The sequence below is a fragment of the Lepus europaeus genome, chromosome 7 (genome assembly GCF_033115175.1).
Source record: "Lepus europaeus isolate LE1 chromosome 7, mLepTim1.pri, whole genome shotgun sequence".
Lineage (NCBI taxonomy): Eukaryota > Metazoa > Chordata > Mammalia > Lagomorpha > Leporidae > Lepus > Lepus europaeus.
Window position 1 is genome coordinate 4,301,699 of NC_084833.1, and position 17,522 is coordinate 4,319,220.

At 69.6% G+C, this 17,522-nt stretch overlaps 2 protein-coding genes across 3 annotated transcripts; both read right to left on the minus strand.

Annotated features, from left to right (window-relative positions):
• Positions 1-646: 646 nt before the first annotated feature.
• NDUFS8 (NADH:ubiquinone oxidoreductase core subunit S8) lies at positions 647-4,300 on the minus strand. The gene is made up of 7 exons (XM_062195719.1): positions 4,243-4,300; positions 2,734-2,791; positions 2,609-2,659; positions 2,398-2,487; positions 2,138-2,310; positions 893-1,021; positions 647-815 (listed from the first exon to the last, which is right to left on the minus strand). The coding sequence occupies exons 2-7, from the start codon at positions 2,789-2,791 to the stop codon at positions 684-686; spliced, it is 633 nt and encodes a 210-aa protein (XP_062051703.1). The 5' UTR covers positions 4,243-4,300; the 3' UTR covers positions 647-683.
• Positions 4,301-5,196: 896 nt separating this feature from the next.
• Positions 5,197-17,522, minus strand: ALDH3B1 (aldehyde dehydrogenase 3 family member B1). 2 transcript variants are annotated; one of them, XM_062197720.1, is made up of 10 exons: positions 17,471-17,522; positions 13,092-13,254; positions 10,852-10,962; positions 10,640-10,760; positions 10,303-10,388; positions 9,998-10,079; positions 8,373-8,759; positions 7,766-7,932; positions 6,275-6,374; positions 5,197-5,468 (listed from the first exon to the last, which is right to left on the minus strand). In XM_062197720.1, the coding sequence occupies exons 2-10, from the start codon at positions 13,251-13,253 to the stop codon at positions 5,278-5,280; spliced, it is 1,407 nt and encodes a 468-aa protein (XP_062053704.1). In that variant the 5' UTR covers position 13,254; positions 17,471-17,522; the 3' UTR covers positions 5,197-5,277. The 2 variants fall into 2 exon arrangements, with proteins under 2 accessions (XP_062053704.1, XP_062053703.1); XM_062197719.1 differs by lacking the exon at positions 17,471-17,522 and adding an exon at positions 14,688-14,754.

Consider the following 17,522-nt stretch of genomic DNA (forward strand, 5'->3'; position numbering starts at 1 on the left):
CGAAAACCTCACGCAGGCCACCCAGGGCTCCCAGAGTCCTCCTCCCTCCAGTGGCTCACCCACACGTGAGCACCCCTAGGCCGGGGCTTCGCTTCACCCTTGTGCCCACCCCCACACAATGCAGGCGTGCAGCCGGGCTGGGCCCCGGGCCCCCGCCCTCCCCAGAGCCCTGGCGGCCACACACTGTGCCCATCTGGGCGTCTCCACGCGCGCTGTCCAGACTGGAGCCGTGAGCCCTGGCACGGGGCCTCCCCTCTGGGTCGGGACACCCCGGGCCCCGCTCAGCCCCTCGCGCAGGGGGCCGCCTCGGGACCACGGGGCAGGAAGCCCTGAGCGGCTGCAAACAGGCCTGGGGAACTTGGGGCAGAAAGGGGATGTGGCTGGAGGCCAGGCCAGCTCAGAGGCAGCAGGGCCGGGGTCACCAGCTCGTGATGGTCACTCCCACGGCGGCTTCCGCTTCTCCACTTCCCTGGGACGCCCGCCCCTGCTGGGTCACCCGATCCATCTCAGCCGAGAGGGCGGGCCGGCTCGGGCACGGCTCCCCCTTGGGGAAGATGCCTGAGAGGCGGGCGCCAGGGCTGGCCCAGGGCCTGGCTGCAGGGTGTCCCTGGCGGCCCCGGGCTCAGACGCAGGACAGGAGGCGCTGGCGGGTCGGAGCGCTTTATTGGGCCTTGCGGCGCGCGTCACCGGTAGAGGAAGTCGGCCTGGATGTTGGCCGAGATCTCGGCCTCCCACTTGTCTCCGTTGTGGAGCAACTTCTCCTTGTTGTACAGCAGCTCCTCGTGCGTCTCCGTGGAGAACTCGAAGTTGGGGCCCTGGGGGTGCAGGCGGCGCCGGGTGAGGCCCCTCCCTCAGCTCCGCCCTGCCCCCCCACCGGCCCAGCCCCGCTCACCTCCACGATGGCGTCCACCGGGCAGGCCTCCTGGCAGAAGCCGCAGTAGATGCACTTGGTCATGTCGATGTCGTAGCGCGTGGTGCGGCGGCTGCCATCGGCCCTGGGCTCGGCCTCGATGGTGATGGCCTGGGGGGAGTGGCCAGGGGCACTGCCGCGCTGCGCTGCCCCGGCCCGGCCCCCACCCGTGCCCTGGTGCCTGCACGGATGCCCTCAGTGCTCCCACGCCTTGCATACCGCCCCGGGGATGCCTCCTCCTGTGCCCGGTGTCTCCCCCGCCCCGAGCCGCGGCGACTGTGGTTTGGTGAATGACCCCTCGGACCTCTCGCGGAGGTCTGGCCGGCCTGCTAGACGACTGACTCTCCCAGAGCGAGGCGGCCTCGGAGGCCTGTCCTGAACCCCCAGCTCCTAGGGGTCAGCAGGGGAGGCATGGCCTAGGGTGCCCCAGGAAGGTCAGCCCACTACCCGGGACCTGTGGCTGGGGCTCCTCTTCTTATGCCTACAGAAATGGGAGTAGGGGCCGCCACCTGCGGTGCCGGCATCCCATATGGGCGCCAGTTCGAGTCCCAGCTGCTCCTCTTATGATCCAACTCCCTGCTAATGCGCCTGGGAAAGCAGTGGGGGACGGCGTGGGCCCTGCACCCTCGGGGGAGACCCAGGGGAGACTCCTGGCTTTGGTCCTGGGCGTTGAGGCCACTCGGGGAGTGAATCAGTGGGTGGCAAATTGCTCCCTCTCTCCCGCGCTGCCTTCCAAGTCAATCAGTCTTGTTTATTTCTTAAACAGGTGCAGTTGCTACCTCCTGGGGCTGCCGTAAGGACCCAGCGAGGTGACACAGGCCCCGCCCATGGCAGCACTCACACCACGCAAGCCAGGACGCTGTCACTGCCCCTCTGCAGGGCCACTCAGTGGCTGCACAGCCCCCACAGCCAAGGCCCCCCCAGGCTGGGAAACGGGCTAGGACCAGGCCAGAGCCACCCAGAGCGGGCACAGAAGGGGCTGTGCCTGTGCCTCTGAGCTGCCGGCCAGTGCGGGGCGGCCTGTGCCACACCCCCTGCAGGACCCCGGAGCCTGGGCTGGGCCTGAGACACTGGGTGGGGCAGGGCTCACCTGGGGGGCATATGGGGGGCAGGCTGGGCTCACCTGGGCAGGGCTCACCTGGGTGGGGCAGGGCTCACCTGGGGGGCACATGGGGGGCGGGGCTCACCTGGAGGGCACACGGGGACGGGGGGGGGGGGGGCGCTCACCTGGGCGGGGCACACGGCCTCACACAGCTTGCAGGCGATGCAGCGCTCCTCCCCCGACGGGTACCGGCGCAGGGCGTGCTCGCCCCGGAAGCGCGGGCTCAGCGGGCCCTTCTCAAACGGGTAGTTGATGGTGGCCGGCTCCCGGAACAGGTAGCTCAGGGTCATGCCCAGCCCTGGGGGCGGCGCAGCGTGGTCGGGGGAGCGCCCCTCCGCCCCCACGCCGGCGCCCGCCCCGCCCCGCCCCCTGCCCCAGCACCCACCTCGGAAGAGCTCTGTCCACATCAGGGTCCGGGCCGCCTGGTCCGTCACCGACTTCATGTCCGTGGCGGCCTCCTGGGCGTTCACGTACTCTGCAGGGAGGCCGGCGAGGGGGCTACAGAGGGGCCCGGGCTCCCGGTGCGGAGGCGCAGGCCCCCTCCCCACTCCCCCCCCCCCAGCCAGCGGCAGGGCCCAGGTGGGGGGGGCACTCACTGTAGGTGGCGGCCACAGGGCTGCTATGCAGGCTTCTGCCACTCAGGGGTCCTGCAGAGAGAGGAGGCCGGGCCGTGACCCCCGCCCCGCCACCCCCCCACCCCCGGGAAGGCTCCCTGTCCTACCTGTGCGGCCGGCCTGGGCCAGGGCCCGCAGCAGCGTGGGTGTCGGCAGGCGGCGCATCTAGGGGCATCAGAAGGGAGGCTTGGGTGGGCTCCGGATCTCCCCCCCAGCAGCTCTGGGCCTGCAGGGCCCCCGGGGCCACCCGTTCCCGTCCCCGGGCAGGCACGGCCCAGCCCAGCCCTGCACCCTGAGCCGGCTCTGCAGGGAGCCCCCGTGGACCCCAAGTTCCACCGACCCCACCTCCTGAGTTAAAAAAAAAGAAATTATTTATTCAAAAGGTAGAGAGGGTGGGGCAGGCAGATTTGGACCCCCAGATGGCTGCCACGGCTGGGGCTGGGCTTGGCGAAGGCGACTCAGGCTCCCACGTGGCTGGCAGGCACCCACCTGCTGCCCCCCACGGTGTGCATTCACAGGAAGCTGCGATGGGGAGCGGGCACCGGCTATGGGTGCGGGCGCTGGCTGAGAGCGGGCACCAGCTATGGGTGCGGGCACCGGCTATGGGTGCGGGCGACCCTGCCACCGCGGGCACCGGCTATGGGTGCGGGTACTGGCTATGGGTGCGGGCGCCGGCTATGGGTGCGGGCGCCGGCTATGGGTGCGGGCGCTGGCTATGGGTGCGGGTGGCCCTGCCACCGCGGGCACCGGCTATGGGTGCGGGCGCCGGCTATGGGTGCGGACGCTGGCTATGGGTGCGGGTGGCCCTGCCACCGCGGGCGCCGGCTATGGGTGCGGGCGCCGGCTATGGGTGCGGGTGCCGGCTATGGGTGCGGGCGCTGGCTGAGAGCGGGCACCAGCTATGGGTGCGGGCACCGGCTATGGGTGCGGGCGACCCTGCCACCGCGGGCACCGGCTATGGGTGCGGGTACTGGCTATGGGTGCGGGCGCCGGCTAAGGGTGCGGGCGCCGGCTAAGGGTGCGGGCGCCGGCTATGGGTGCGGACGCCGGCTATGGGTGCGGGTGGCCCTGCCACCGCGGGCACCGGCTATGGGTGCGGGCGCCGGCTATGGGTGCGGGCGCCGGCTATGGGTGCGGGTGGCGGGGGTAACCGCACAACGCGGAGCCCACCGGGCCGGAACCCCTTCCCCCACGAAGGCCCTCCCGCCGCCGACCCCAGCCGGCCGAGTGACCTTGGGCGGGTGACGTCACCGGCCTCGCTCGGCCACGCGTCCCGCGCACTGGGGGAAGCTCGTGGGCGCCAGGCCGGGGCTCTGTGGCCTGTGGCCTCCAGCGGGGCCACTCTGACCAGACTTCAGCGCCAGGGAGCCCACCCGCGACCTTCCCCGTGACCTCTGACCCCACGGACGCAGGAGGGGGCCGGGCGGCGCATGCGCCCGCCCAGCGCTGGCTTCCCGGTCAGTCCGCTCCACGCTGAAGGACGCGGAGGCCCCGGGCTCCGGGGGAGCCGACAGAGAGTCCGGGCGCGGAGCTGGCGGGGCCGGCGAGGACGCCGCGCTCGCCCCCGGCGCCGCGCCACGCCGGCCTGCCGTTTACGGCCGAGCCCCCAAACCCACCTTGAGGCGCTGCGGCTCCTTCTCCGCTCCAGCCGGCCGGTCAGCCTGGAGGCGGAGCCTACGCTCTGGGACTCTGCCATTGGGCCGGCTGGCTTCACTTTCTTCGTGCCGCTCCTCTGTGTTGTGGCCTGATTGGCCAGTACCCTGCCGAAAGAGGAGGGACCCGGAAACATCTCTCCTCTGGTTGGCTGAGGGGCGGCGGGCTCTTGAAGGCTCATAGGGCGCCGCCATGTTGGTTCCAGGAGGCCAATAAACGAGGACCCGCGAGCCTCTGGAGGCGGGACATCCGGGGCGTGGTGTAGGCTGTGGCTCCGGGAGTTGGGGACGCTGCGGGCTGGGCGGGTGGTCTAGGTGTGGGCGGCCGCGTTTAAAACGGGAACGGTGGCGGCGACGGTGGGAACCGCCGCCTGGGAGTGACCGCGCATATCTAGTCCTCACGGCAACCTCGCCTGAAGGAACTGTCTTTGCAGACGGGGAAACTGAGGCACGGACGCGTCTGGTGACCCCGCAGGCCCTAGAGCTGCGGGGTGTGGCCCCGGTGTGTGTAACACAGGCGCCCCGCGTCTCCACCCGTCTGTTTGCTCGCGTGGATTTCGTGGTTGAGAGGTCTCGGGCAGTCGGGGGCGCTGGTCGGGGTGGGGGGCTTCCTGGAGGAGGGGGTAGGAGAAAGGCAGAGGGGGGCTCGTCCGGGGCGTGCGCAAAGGTCCTGTGGTCGAGGACGGGCCCTGGCGACCGCGGCCCCGGAGGACCGGCGGTGCAGCGGGGCCCCAGATGTGGGGGGGCTGAGTCCAGTGTGGGACAAGCTCGGGGGTGCCGAGGTCCCACCGCGGGCAAGGGAGACCCTGCCGTCGGCCCCACCGGCCCTGCAGGAGAGACCACACTGACACCGGCCTCGAGGCCACGGCCCCCTGCTTTAATCCCAGTAACAACACCACCGTGTGTCACCTCGGGGCCCAGGCACAGGGGGGACACGGAGGCTGGGGCGGCCCCCTCTCCGGGAGCAGGTGGCTGGCGCCGCGGGCGGGGTCGGGGGGCTCAGAGCAGCGTGCAGCCGCAGCTGCGCTCCTCCATGGCCAGCAGTAGCGCGCGCAGGCGGCCTGGCGAGTAGGGCGGGTAGCGGACCTCGTTGAGCTTCTCCATGCCGGGGCTGCGCAGCAGGCAGGCGCGGCGGTGGGAGAAGGTGTCGAAGGAGAACTTGCCGTGGTAGCTGCCCATCCCGCTGGTACCTGCACGGGAGGCGGGCGGTCAGCGCCTCGGGCGGCCCACGCCGCGGGAGCCCCCGCCCCATCCTCGGTTCCCCCATCCGTCCAGTCGGCTCGGCCGGAGGCGTCGTGGGTCCAGGACTTAACCCTGAGCCTGGCGCCAGCACCGGCTCAGAAAGCCAAGGACAGCAGGTGCCAGGGTCCAGGGCGGGTCTTGGGCTTGACCCCCGGCCCTGCCACAAAGCAGCGGTGGCATTTGGGCAGGCAGGGTTGCCTCTTGTACCTCGGTCCCTCCCCTGTGACAAGGGGTGGCAGTGGTGCCCCATCCCAGGACCGTGGGGGTAAGCGAGCGTTGAGTGGTGCAGCCGGGGTGGGCACCGGGAGGGCTCTGACCAGGGAGGCCCAGGGACACAGCCTGGGTGGAGCGGGGGTGTCCTGGAGGGAGTGACGGCCGGCCGGGAGAGAAGGGGGCGGGGGCAGGCTTGGGGATGGGAGACTTGGGGCTTGTCCTGGACCTGGGCTGGACCCAGCGTGGCTGGAGCAGCAGGCGGTGAGGACAGGCTGGAGCTGGATTCGCCCAGAGACCCGCCCCACTGTCCCCTGCTTGTCCCGGTGCAGAGGGGCAGGTGGAGGGAGCCTGGTCTCAGAGGAAGTGGCCGTCCTGGGTGAAGCTGGTGGCCGTGTGTGGGTCGGGCGGGCAGCTCCCTCCCGCGGCCTCCCCGGGGCAGGTGGCACAGCGCAGTCATGGCCGTGACGCCCCCGCTGTGCGGGCACAGGCGGGTGTGGGAGCCGGAGGCTGGGCAGGGCCTCCTCCGGATGCTGTCACCTACCCACTCCTCCGAAGGGCAGGCTGGCCAAGGTCATATGCATGAAGCCATCGTTTCCGCAGAAGCCCCCGCTGCTGGTCCGCGCCAGCACCTGCCTCACCACCTGGGAGGAAGCGGAAGTGGGCAGGGCGCCCACCACAGCGCTGGGGGGAGGCTGCCCCGTGCGGGCTGAGCTCGGTGAAGGGGCTGGGGAAGGGGGTGCAGGTGGGCTGGGGGTCTCGGCAGCCACCTCTCGCCAGCCCCCGCCTGGTGTGGGGACGGGCAGGGCCCTGCGTCACGTGGCTGCTGTGTCTCAGGGGTGCAGGCAAAACAGACCCCCCAGCCCCCCACAGCGGGGCCCAGGGCCCAGAGGCCGGCGGCCGCTAAGACCTGGAACGCACGTGCACTTAGAACCCCAGCCCTCGAGGCCCCGCCTCCTCAGCCCGCGGGTTTATTTGAAGAGTGAGAGGTGGGTGACAGGAGGAAGTGGACCCCTCCCCCAGTGGGTTCAGACCCCGCCGTGAGGCCTAGAGACCAGCATTAGCAACAGGGCAGGACCGCGGAGAGCACTGGGTGCGTCCTGTGCCGCCGCCGCCGTGTGCCCCAGGCCCGGCACTGAGAGCCACCAAGGGCGGCCGCCCCTCCGCGGGGAAGACTGGGGCTTCCCGGCATCGCAGGGGGAAGGAGGGCCCCTGGAGTCGGGTGGGGCCTGGGGGTGCTTGGCCGGGGCGGGGCGGGGGGGGTTGGTGCCAGTCTGGGGAGTGACAGGGGCAGCACCCAGCACCCAGCACCCAAGCCTGGCCTTGGATTCTGCCCCAAAGCCAGGTAATTACCGTAGGAGAGATCTCCCGAGGAGTCTGGGGGTGCCCCTCACCAGGTGGGCGAGGCTTAGAGACCTGCGGCTTCCAAAGCCGGGGAGAGGGCACCCCGGGACCCTGCAGCACAGAGCCCTGCGGGCCGCAGCCTGGACAGGGGCTGAAGCCGATCGCTGGCTGCACATGGGCCCCAAGGAACCCTGCCGGCCTCCGTGGGGGTCTCCGCCAAGCCCCCAGCCCGGGTGCTCAGGCCCCTGCCACTGCAGCCCTCTCAATCCGAGCTGCTCCCCAGATAAGATCATTTCTAAACAATTGTTTGGACAGTCGGCTGAGCGCTGGCTGGGTGGGGACGGCTGGTGTCTGGTGTGTGCTAAGCTGGAGACACGCCCTGTGCCTTTGGGGCCCCCAAACTGTCCGACGACGTGGAGACCAGAGCGCTTCCTTGGGATTGTGTGTTTTATCATCCCCTACCCCCACCCCGCCGCCTTCAAGCCACTGGGCCTGGGTGAGGGAGACGCAGGTGGGGGCTGCCCTGGAGGGGCCCCGGCTGGGGTGGGAGGTGGAGGGACGGAGAGGCTGCTCCCAGGAGACGGGAGGGGAGGAGCCAAGAGGCCCCATCCGGGGAGTCCTGCAGCTGCCCCGGAGGGGCCTGACCCCCTGCTGTCACCTGTTCCCTCCGTCCCCAGCCCGTGGGACCCACCTGTCTGCTGTTGGAGAAGGCGTACAGGGCCAGGGGCTTCTCCCGGCGGTTGATGAAGGCGATGGCCTCGTCCAGGCCGCTCACCGTCACGATGGGCAGGATGGGCCCGAAGATCTCCTCCTGCATGACCGGCTCCGCCTCCTGCACGTCCACCAGCACTGTGGGCGCTGTGGGCACGGGCGGCTCAGACCTCGGCCGGCCCCTGCGGCAGGGGACTGGGTGCAGCAGTGGGCGGGGGGACGAGGAGGGGGGAGGACGGGGGCTTAGGGCCCTGGAGGTGGAGGTCACAACCCAGGCCGTCCTGAGCCCAGGAGGTGGGGGCTCGCTTAGAACCTGGGGCTGGGCCGGCAGGATCGGGGTCACAGGGTAGGGGAGGGGCCGGTGTTGAGAGCCTGGGCCTGGCACTGGGCAGACGCATGGCTGTGGCCCAGGGTGCGGCGGGGAGGAAGCCCAGCTCCGGCCACGCTGAGCGGAGCCTTAGGCCACCAAATGGTGGCACCAGAGCCGTGGCCTTGGCCTGGGCTCCAGCAGCAGGGCCCCGGTTTGGGGGTGCGGTCCGGCCTGGCAGGGTCCCGGCCCCGGGGCCTGAGCGAGGAGAGGGGCTCACCGATGTAGCGCTGGCTCTCGTCGCTCTGGCCGCCGATGGCCACGCGGCCGCAGCCCAGCAGGGCCTGGAGCCGCCGGAACTGCTTCAGGTTGATGATGCGGCCCAGGTTGGGGGAGCTCTGGGGGTCGTCGCCATAGAAACGGGTGATGGCGCTCTGCAGGGCGGGCAGCAGGCGCTCCCGCGTCTCGGGGCTGCACAGCACGTAGTCGGGGGCCACGCAGGTCTGGCCGGCGTTGAAGTAGCGGAACCAGGCCACGCGGTTGGCCACGGTCTGCGGGTCGCAGTTGTCGTCCACGTAGCAGGGGTTCTTGCCGCCCAGCTCCAGGGTGACGGGCGTCAGGTGCTTGGCGGCGGCCGCCATGACGATCTTGCCCACACGGGGGCTCCCTGGCATGGAGAGAAAGCAGTGGCCTGGGGGTCCTCCCGAGGTTGGAGCCGGACTGATCCTGGCCTCTCCTGGCCACCTGCTGACCCCTGCAGCCCGGGACCTGCTCATCTCCCCCTGGACCAGCCACAGAGCACACAGAGCCTCCAGCAAGGCCGAGCACACAGCGGCCTCCACTCTGCCCTGCAACTTCCTCTGCCTGCCCCGACCCTGCTCACCTCGCAGGTGGCTCTGAGATGCAGCTCTGCACCCTGTTGCCCATCCTGCCTCCCCCTTAGAGCCCTCGAGGACCACTTATCACCCAAGGCCAGGGGCCGGCTTTTAGCCTGGCCGGCATTTGTGTCCATTTGCCCTGGGACCTGACCCAGCAGCCCGGCCACCCTCCCGGGACGCCTGGTGTGAAGTGACCAGGTCTCAATGGCACAGGCGTCTGCACACCCACCTGGCTGGCCCTCGTGTCTGCTGGCCGCTCCTGGCCTGCATGCCGCCTCGGGCCTGAGCCTTCCCAGCACCCAGCCCGGCGGCCTGTGCTGCCTGCCTTCTGTCCGCGTGGCCCCGGCCGTTCTTCCCATAGGGGCCACAGCAGAAAGCCCACCGGGTCTGGCTGGGGCCTCCCTGCTTGCTCCTGCGCACCTGCCCTCAGCTCCCCTGCCCGCAGCCCCCAGTCCAGAGCCAGCGCCTGCTTAGTGGCAGGCTCAGGGGGTCTTGATCTTCTGGCCCCTGCATGCCCCCTAGGCCATGTCTGGCCCGCGGTCTGCGCTCCCCGAGTCACCCCCGAGCAGGGGGCGCCAGGGAGAGAAGGGGCGCATTCCCAGGGCCACTGCTGTGACGGAGGACTTCGTGCTGTGCCCCACTCGGCCTTGGGCAGCTGTGCGACTTGGGGACCATCCACTCATGGGCACGGAGGCCCAGGCCTGCGGAAGGCTCAGGGATAGGTGGCAGGTCCTGGCCAGCTCTGCTGGCCTCCATGTGGACTGCCCCTAGGGACCTGCAGGGAGGGCCTGGGGGCCGGGGGCGGAGCAGGCATGGGTGGCCACAGTGGTTCCTGACACTGTGGGTGGCTGAGTGGTCTGTGGCCTTGGACATGGGACTCCTGGCATCTAGGGCTGCTCAGAGAGAGAGAGCGAGCGAGCGAGGAAGGAGCCCCCATGCTCCCACCCAGCGCCCGCCCCCCCGCCTGTCTGCCTCGCTCTCTTGCAGACCTGAGTGCCCCTGGAGAGCCCCCGCCCTGTGGCCTCACCTGTGAAGAAGATGTAGTCGAATCTGTGCTCCAGCAGCTGCCTGGTCTCCTCAGGGCCCCCCAGCACCACGGCGAAGCAGCTCTGGGGGCCGGACGGGCGGACGGTTCTCTCCAGAGCCCAGAGGACCCCCGCCCCCACTCACTGCTTGGCTGACCCAGGTGGCCCGGGGGGTGGGTGCCTGGGGAGGGCGCTCTTCACCACTCATGGGAGGGAGACAGGCTGTGGCAGGTGTGACTGAGGCTGGGGGCCAACGACAGGCTGCCCAGCCCATGGTGCCGGCCTGTCCCCGCGCCAGCTGCCTCACCTGGTCCAGGTACCGGGGCAGCACCTCGGCCAGCACCTTCTCCGTGCTGCAGCTCAGCTCCGAGGGCTTCAGCACCACACAGTTCCCTGCAGGGCCGAGAGGGAGGAGCTGGCCCACACCTGGGCTCACACCTGGGCTCACACCTGCCGGCCCCCACCCCCGGCCCACACCTGGCCTCACACACGTGGGCTCACACACCTGGGCTCGTATATCTGCCCTCACACACCTGCCCTCACACACCTGCCCTCACACCCCTGCCAGTGGGCAGGCAGGCGCCAGCCTCACCCATTTTCAGCTGACAACTGGCTCAGAGAGGTGGCCCCGGGCCCGCTCTCACCTGCGGCGATGGCCCCCACCAGGGGCACCAGCGTCAGGTTCACTGGGTAGTTCCAGGGGGCGATGATCAGCACCAGGCCGTAGGGATCCTTCCGGATGAAGGCGGAGTCCAGCTGAGTGGCCTGCCGGGAAGCCGGGGTGAAGTGCTGGGCGCCCACCCCCAGCCCAGAGAGGACCCCAGGGGGCAGCCAGGCCCCGCCTCCGCTGGCTTACCAGGTTCCTGGGCACGCGCTCGTCTTTGGCCCAGGCCCGCAGCTTCCTGAGGGCCAGCTTGATCTCGCCCAGGCTGATGCCCAGCTCGGACACCTCCGCCTCGAAGGCCGACTGTGGGGGTGGGGGCCCAGCGTGAGCAGGGGGCCAGAGGCGTGGGCCAGGCCTGCGCCCCTCGCTCACTCCCTCCCTGTGCCAGGGACAGCCCCAGGAGGATGGGACAGGTGCCCTGGACAGGTAGGGGCTGGAGACGCCTGGAGTGGGGGCAGGGCATGGGTGTGCCTGACTGTGCATCGTGTGTGTGTGTGTGTGTGTGTGTGAGAGAGAGAGAGGGAGAGAGGGAGAGGGGGAGAGAGGGAGAGAGGGAGAGAGAGAGAGAGAGGGAGAGAGGGAGACGGTCAGCCGAGGCCAGAGGTGACACTTGAGCAGGGTCCACGGGAAGCAGGGAGCCCGTGGGGTCGGGAGGTGCAGTGTTCCGGGCAGAGGTCCCAGCAGGCGCAAAGGCTTGGTCTGTCCTGCTTTGCAGTGAACAGCGCAGGTGAGGTGATGGGGCTGGGCTCGTGGGTGGCCCCGAGGGTGGGCAGCCTGGCAGCCTCTGACGCAGGACTCAACAGAGACCGGGCACGGCCACGCTGCTGTCATCAGGGCCCAGGGCACAGGGGCAGGAGTCAGGAGGGGACAGCACTCAATAGGGACATTGTCCTGATCTCTGTCCCTCAGAGACCAGCCCGCAGGCTGCAGGCGGCCAAAGGCCACTGCCAGGGACACCGGCCCCAGGCTGTCTCCCTGCCACTGCGGTGCCAGCGCTCCTGGGTTAGGGCAGCTGATGGCCCTGGGGGCAGGGCGGGCCTAGTCCTGAGGAGGGAGGGCGTGGCAAGGCTGAGGCTGGAGGGGAGGGGGCCGTGGCCCCCAGCACCCCCAGCACAGGCCCACTTTCTGCTGCCCCTGGGTCCCAGCTGCTGCTCCGGGCCGGCCAGCCTCGCGCTGCCTTCCACACCCTGCCGAGCACCCCGGCTGTGGGCAGGTGGGCGGTGTGGAGCCAGGCTCCCACCCTGGCCTTCTCCTGGTCTCCTCTGGGGGCTGCTGCCCCCACAAGGAAGGGCTGTTGGGGGTTAAGTGGGCAGATGCTGCATTTTTCTGGGCTGCTGATCCCTTTGTGCGGCCCAGGCTCTCGGAGTCCGGAGGTGAAATCGGAGCCGAGAGAGAAAAGGGACCAGATAGCGCGAGCAGGGCTCAGGCGGAGGCTGGCTGAGGCTCAAGGGGTGTGTCCGGTGGGGGGGGGGGTCAGTTCCCAGGGAGCCGGCAGGGGAGGGGAGGGGCTGTGACACCATGGCTTTTGAAGCCACAGCAGGGGACGTCCGCAGAGAGCAGCCAGGGGCAGCTCCCGGAGTCCAGCGGGTGGGCCTTGTTGGGGACGGGGGCTGGGGGCGTGGCCACAGGGACAGGTGTTCCTGGGGGTTCTGAGGCTGCTGCCGACACGGGAGGGGCTCAGCCCTCAGCCCACCTGGACCCAGAGGTGCCCACAGCACCCAGAGTCCACTGAGTTCCCCGCCTCTCTCCCTGTCCACACTAAGACCTTCTGTGGGGCCTGTGGCTGCCCAGCGTGTGGTCCAGTGGTCCGTGGCCGAATGCTCAGCTCCACAGGCACTGGACGGTGTCACCTTCCCCTCTGTACCCCCCGAGCTCAGCAGAGATCCCGAACATGGCAGGTGCACAATGGATGTTTGCAGAGATGAATGAGTGAATGAATGAGTGCAGATGATGAATGGGTGCACAGGTGAATGAATGAGTGGGTGGGTGAATGAGTGGGTGGGTGAATGAATGAGTGGGTGAATGAATGAGTGGGTGGGTGAATGAATGAGTGGGTGAATGGATGAATGAGTGGGTGGGTGAATGAGTGGGTGGGTGAATGAATGAGTGGGTGAATGAGTGGGTGGGTGAATGAATGAGTGGGTGGGTGAATGAGTGGGTGGGTGAATGAATGAATGAGTGGGTGAATGGATGAATGAGTGGGTGGGTGAATGAGTGGGTGGGTGAATGAGTGGGTGGGTGAATGAGTGGGTGAATGGGTGAACGAGTGGGTATGCAGATGGATGAATGGGTGTGCGGATGGGTGAATGAATGGATATGCGGATGGATGAGTGAGTGAGTGGGTGCCAATGGCAGCTCCTGGCCCGGGGACGGAGCCCTTGGGCGCCCCTCGTGGGGCGTGCAGCCGTCCCCGCCCTGCCCCTGGCGCCCACCTTGTGCAGGTCCTGGGCCAGCGTGGCCTGCAGGAGCTCCCTGTTCTCCTGCAGGAAGCGGCTCAGTCCCCGGAGCTGCGCAGCCCGGAACTCGGCCGGCCGCGTGCACCCCGCACCGAAGGCCTCCCGCAGCCGCCGCAGCCGGTCCTCCAAGGGCTCCATCCTGCGGGTGGGGGGGTGGGAATGGGGCGGTCAGCACCCGCGGGGCTCACGGACACCCCTACAAGCTATGGGACCCCCCCGGCTGTCTGCAGCCCCCGGGCCGACACACACACATGTACACACACACAGTGCACGCACACACATGCATGGGTGCACACACAGGGACCCCGGGCCACCCCCTCAGCACAGGCCACACCCCCTCCTGCTGCAGGGCTGAGCCCAGGGCCCTCCCAGCTCCACTGTTGCCTGGCATGAGTGACAATATCAAGACGCCATCCACGGCCACCATGGCCACCATCTCCAAACACTCAGAACTCTGCCCCGCCCCCAGCCCGGGACGCTGCCCAGGACGTCCTGGCCACCGGGGGTGGCTCATAGACCCAGGTGACCTCGGCTTTGGCCACCTGTCCCTGGCAGAAGGGGAAAGAGTCAGGACCTCCCCACAGGCTGCAGGGGTCCGAGGGGGAGGGGAGACAAGGGGCCAGGGGCCTTTGTGCCACCATGCTGTCAGTAGTAGCCAGGGCTGGCGGGCCGGGCGGGGGCCCTGACGTTCCCCTGGGCCCCAGCTGTTTACCTGAGCTTCGTCAGAGGCACGCTCTGACGCATGCACTCCTCGGCCTGGTGCCCAGCACCCGTGGGGACCCTGTTCCCTTTCCTCGGACACCTTCTCTTCGAGTCTCAGCCTGGCTGGTGCCTTCTCCAGGCAGCCCACTCTGATTACTCCCTCACCTACTTCCCTAGCGGCTCCTTGGTGCCCCCACTGTACCTAGTCACACTGGGTGGCAAGTACCTGGTTGCCCTCTGCCCACCTGTCCCTCCATGCCTGGGGAGGCAGAGCCCTCTTGGCTGACTGAGCCCATCACATGGGTGTCAGTGCCCCAGCGGCACACACCCTCTGCTGGGGTGTGATGGCTCCCATGGGGGACAGGGTGTTCATGAGGGGAGAGACCCCTGAGGCTGTCCACACAGCCTGAGCCTCCCCGCAGCTTGGAGCCACCCTGAGGACCGAGCCTGCTCTCTCTCACCCGCTGGACGGCCTGGCCTGACTGCTGGGTGGGAGCAGGTGCCCGCAGGTGTGCCCGGCTGAGTGCTGCAGGCCCAGGTCACTCCCAGCTGCCCCGGCTGGGAGCTGGGGACAGGCACCGCGGCCCCCGGAGAAGCCACCACCGAGGGTCGGCAGACATGAGCTCGGCCGCCTCCAGAGCCACCCTGGGGCTCATTTCCCGGCTCTGCCCCCGGCCCCCGGCTCTGCCCCCGTCCCCCGCCTCTGCCCCCGGCCCCCGCCTCTGCCCCCAGCCCCTGGCTCTGCCTCAGGTTCTTCAGCTGTACGGCAGGGTTACCAACAGCGTGGGGCCCGCACCACTGCGCCCGTGAGCTCAGCCTGGGGGTCGGAACCCTGCCGGCTGCCTCACTCCCACCGGCCCCCACCCTCACCTTTAGACTCCTGTGGACGGTGCCAAGGCAAAGCGTGCGCCACCCTTGTCTTCAGGAGTCCCTGCGGAGCACCCACAAAAATGCAAGGGCGTGCCCCGAGGGGGGCAGGGGCGCTCTGTGGGGGTGGAGCCTGCAGGGAACATTCCAGCACCCATGCCTAGCAACACCGAGGCTGAGCCCCAGGCTGTCCTGCAGGCTGGGCCCCAGGTGTGCGCAGTGGGTGGGGGCTGGGAGCCAGGCCTGGGGCAGGCAAGCAGAGGTGCCAGGGCTGCCTGCTGCCCAGGATCTGGGGGAACCCGGGCCTGTGACCTCACAAGGGAACCAAGCAGCCACTGCAGGCGTGAGGCCCTGAGCCCCGGCCCCTGGCACAGGCCACACGAGTTCTGCCCGTGCCTGCCCACAGCAACAGCCCTGGGAGGGCCCACAATCCACTGCATTGTAGGAGGAGGAGGGAGGCAGAGGCAGGACAGGCGCCGGGCACACTGGGCAGCGCCCCCACCCCCCGCCTTCCTGCCCCTCCCCCCACTGGGCAGGAGCAGGGTGGTCCCGGGGAGGGGCGGCCTGGGCCCGGGGGCTCCTGCGGTCAGCAGCGGGGGAAGGACCCCTGGCTGTTTTCACTCCCTGCCAAGCCTCTGAGAGCCAGCTGGGCATCCGAGACCCCCTGTGCCTGCTCAGGGTGAGCGCTGGGGCCCAGGAGCCTCGGGCCTCAGGTGACGATAGGGTGGGAATGGGTGCCCCCCTGGGGTGGGCTGGCAGGACCAGCCGCTTCCCCTCCCGCCTCAGGCCTCAGGCTTCTTCTACAACCACCGGGCGCTGCCTGTGCCGCGTGGGCGCTCCCCCGTGCACCGGAGTTGTGCACAGAAGAGGGGCAGGCGGGGTGGGGTCCTGCTGGAGGGCTCGCCCTGGCCCGTCACGGGGGCTGCATCCCAGGGGCCTCCCAAGAGCATCCCGCCACCGTCTTCCCCTGGGTCGAATCCCAGCCACAGGTGTAGTAGCAGGAGGCCTCGGGCTGGTCACTCTCTGCCCGTCTGTGAAATGGGGACGTCCCATGGCCACCTGCAGTGGAGTGGCCCAAAGCTCAGTCGCCATGGCTCAGACCGGATGCCCTGGGGTGGGGGTGGGGCTGGCGGGGGCCCTGAGGGGCCTGGATCCAGCGTGGGTGCAGTGGGGAGGCCAGGACATCAACCTGAGACGAAGGAGGGGCAGGGACACAGGTGACGGAGAGGAGTGCCCCTGGGGGGCTGGGGGCTGGGGGCTGGGGGCTGGGGTCCCGGGTCAGCCTGAAGCTTCGCCAGGCCCCGCTGCCTGCTGTCCCGGGTCCCCGTTCTCATCCCCTGGCCTTCAGCCTTCTGGGATGCTCATGGGGTCGCCCACGGCTGGGGTGGCAGCCCCTCCCTCCCTCCCATGGTGGCTGGGGGAGGTGGGGACAGAGGTGTCGCTGTGGCCGTGGGTCAGGCTGAGCTCCAGGCCCCCACAGGTCCTCGGGTCCCCGTGAGGCGGGGCCGTCTGCCTGGTTCCTCCCTCCTGGGACCGTGACAAAGTCCACAGCTCAGAAGTCTCTCCTGGGCACTGCCCAGGCCCTGCATGCGTGCAGCACCCCCACGTCCTTGGCTCCCCTGTGGGATGTGTGGTCAGCCCAGCCTGGGCCCCTCTTTCTCCTCCTTCTTCCCTTTTTTTGTTGGCTGGCGGCAGCCAGGCTCCTCCGGGGACAAGGCGGGCCTGTGTGTGCGCCCAAGAGGCCAGGCCCACCAGGGTGACCAGCAGCCCGGAGTCGCTGGGCTGGACCCCTGCCCCGACTGCCCGTCCGGCCGTCCCAGCCTTCCCGGGGACACTGTACCTGGGGCCCTGCCGCTCTGCGTGCTGCTGGCCGTCCCTGCTCTGCCCAGCCACTCTGCGGTTATGAAATGTCCAACGCTGGGCCAGCCCCTGGGCGGGGCGGCTCTGGCCTCGTGCCCGGCCTCGGCTCCCGGCCAGGCGGAGGCTGTGGGCCGAGATTCAGCCACGGCCGCCCTCAGGAGCTTCCTGGACCACAGGGAGACACAGGGGCCCAGAGACGGCCGGCACGGGGTCAGGGCCGCACAGCATGTCTGAGCTTGGAACCCAGTGCCCGGGGGACAGCAGAGCCGGCTCTGTTCCCCGTGCCAAGACTTCCCCTAAGGCGTCCCCCACGGTGAGTGAGCCTCAGTTTCCCCAACGGCAAAGCGAAGAGGTCAGACCCCAAACTGGCCAAAGTCCACGTCCACCGCCTGCCCGCTCTGCGTCCCAACCCCACGTATCTGTGTCTCTCGGCACCGCCCTCCGGAGCGCTGTGTCATCCGAACTCAAGTCACCCCCGAAACCCGACAAACGGGCCGAGAGGGCGTGGACCCCCCCAGCCCTGGGCCCCAGGGGGCTGGCTTTGCGCACGCCCGGATGGGGCTGACCTCCAGTGTCCCCTCTGCCCCCTGCGACAGTGCTCACCATGCTGCCTCCAAGGTCCCGCCGCTCCTCAGGCGCTGGGGCTGTGCTGGGGGCCGCCCCCACCTGCCCCGGCCCCCGCCCCACCCTGGGCACACCTGTCAGAGCCAGCACAAAGGGGATGAGCCCCGAGCAGCTGCCGGTGTCGGACAGGCTGCCGATTGGGTTACGGGCTGGGAGGGGCACCCTTTGTGCCAGTGCTGCTACTCTTCTCCCCTTCGGTTGCCAGTGCCCTGGGTCTCCCTGGGCTCCTGGCCCCAGGGCCTCTGCGCCGACCTGGCTCCTGGGAGACGCTCATCTCTGCCCGCTCCGGCGCCCCGGCCTACCTGGGAGGGCATGGAGGGCTGCCGGTCCTCGCCCGCAGTGGGAGCCCCAGGA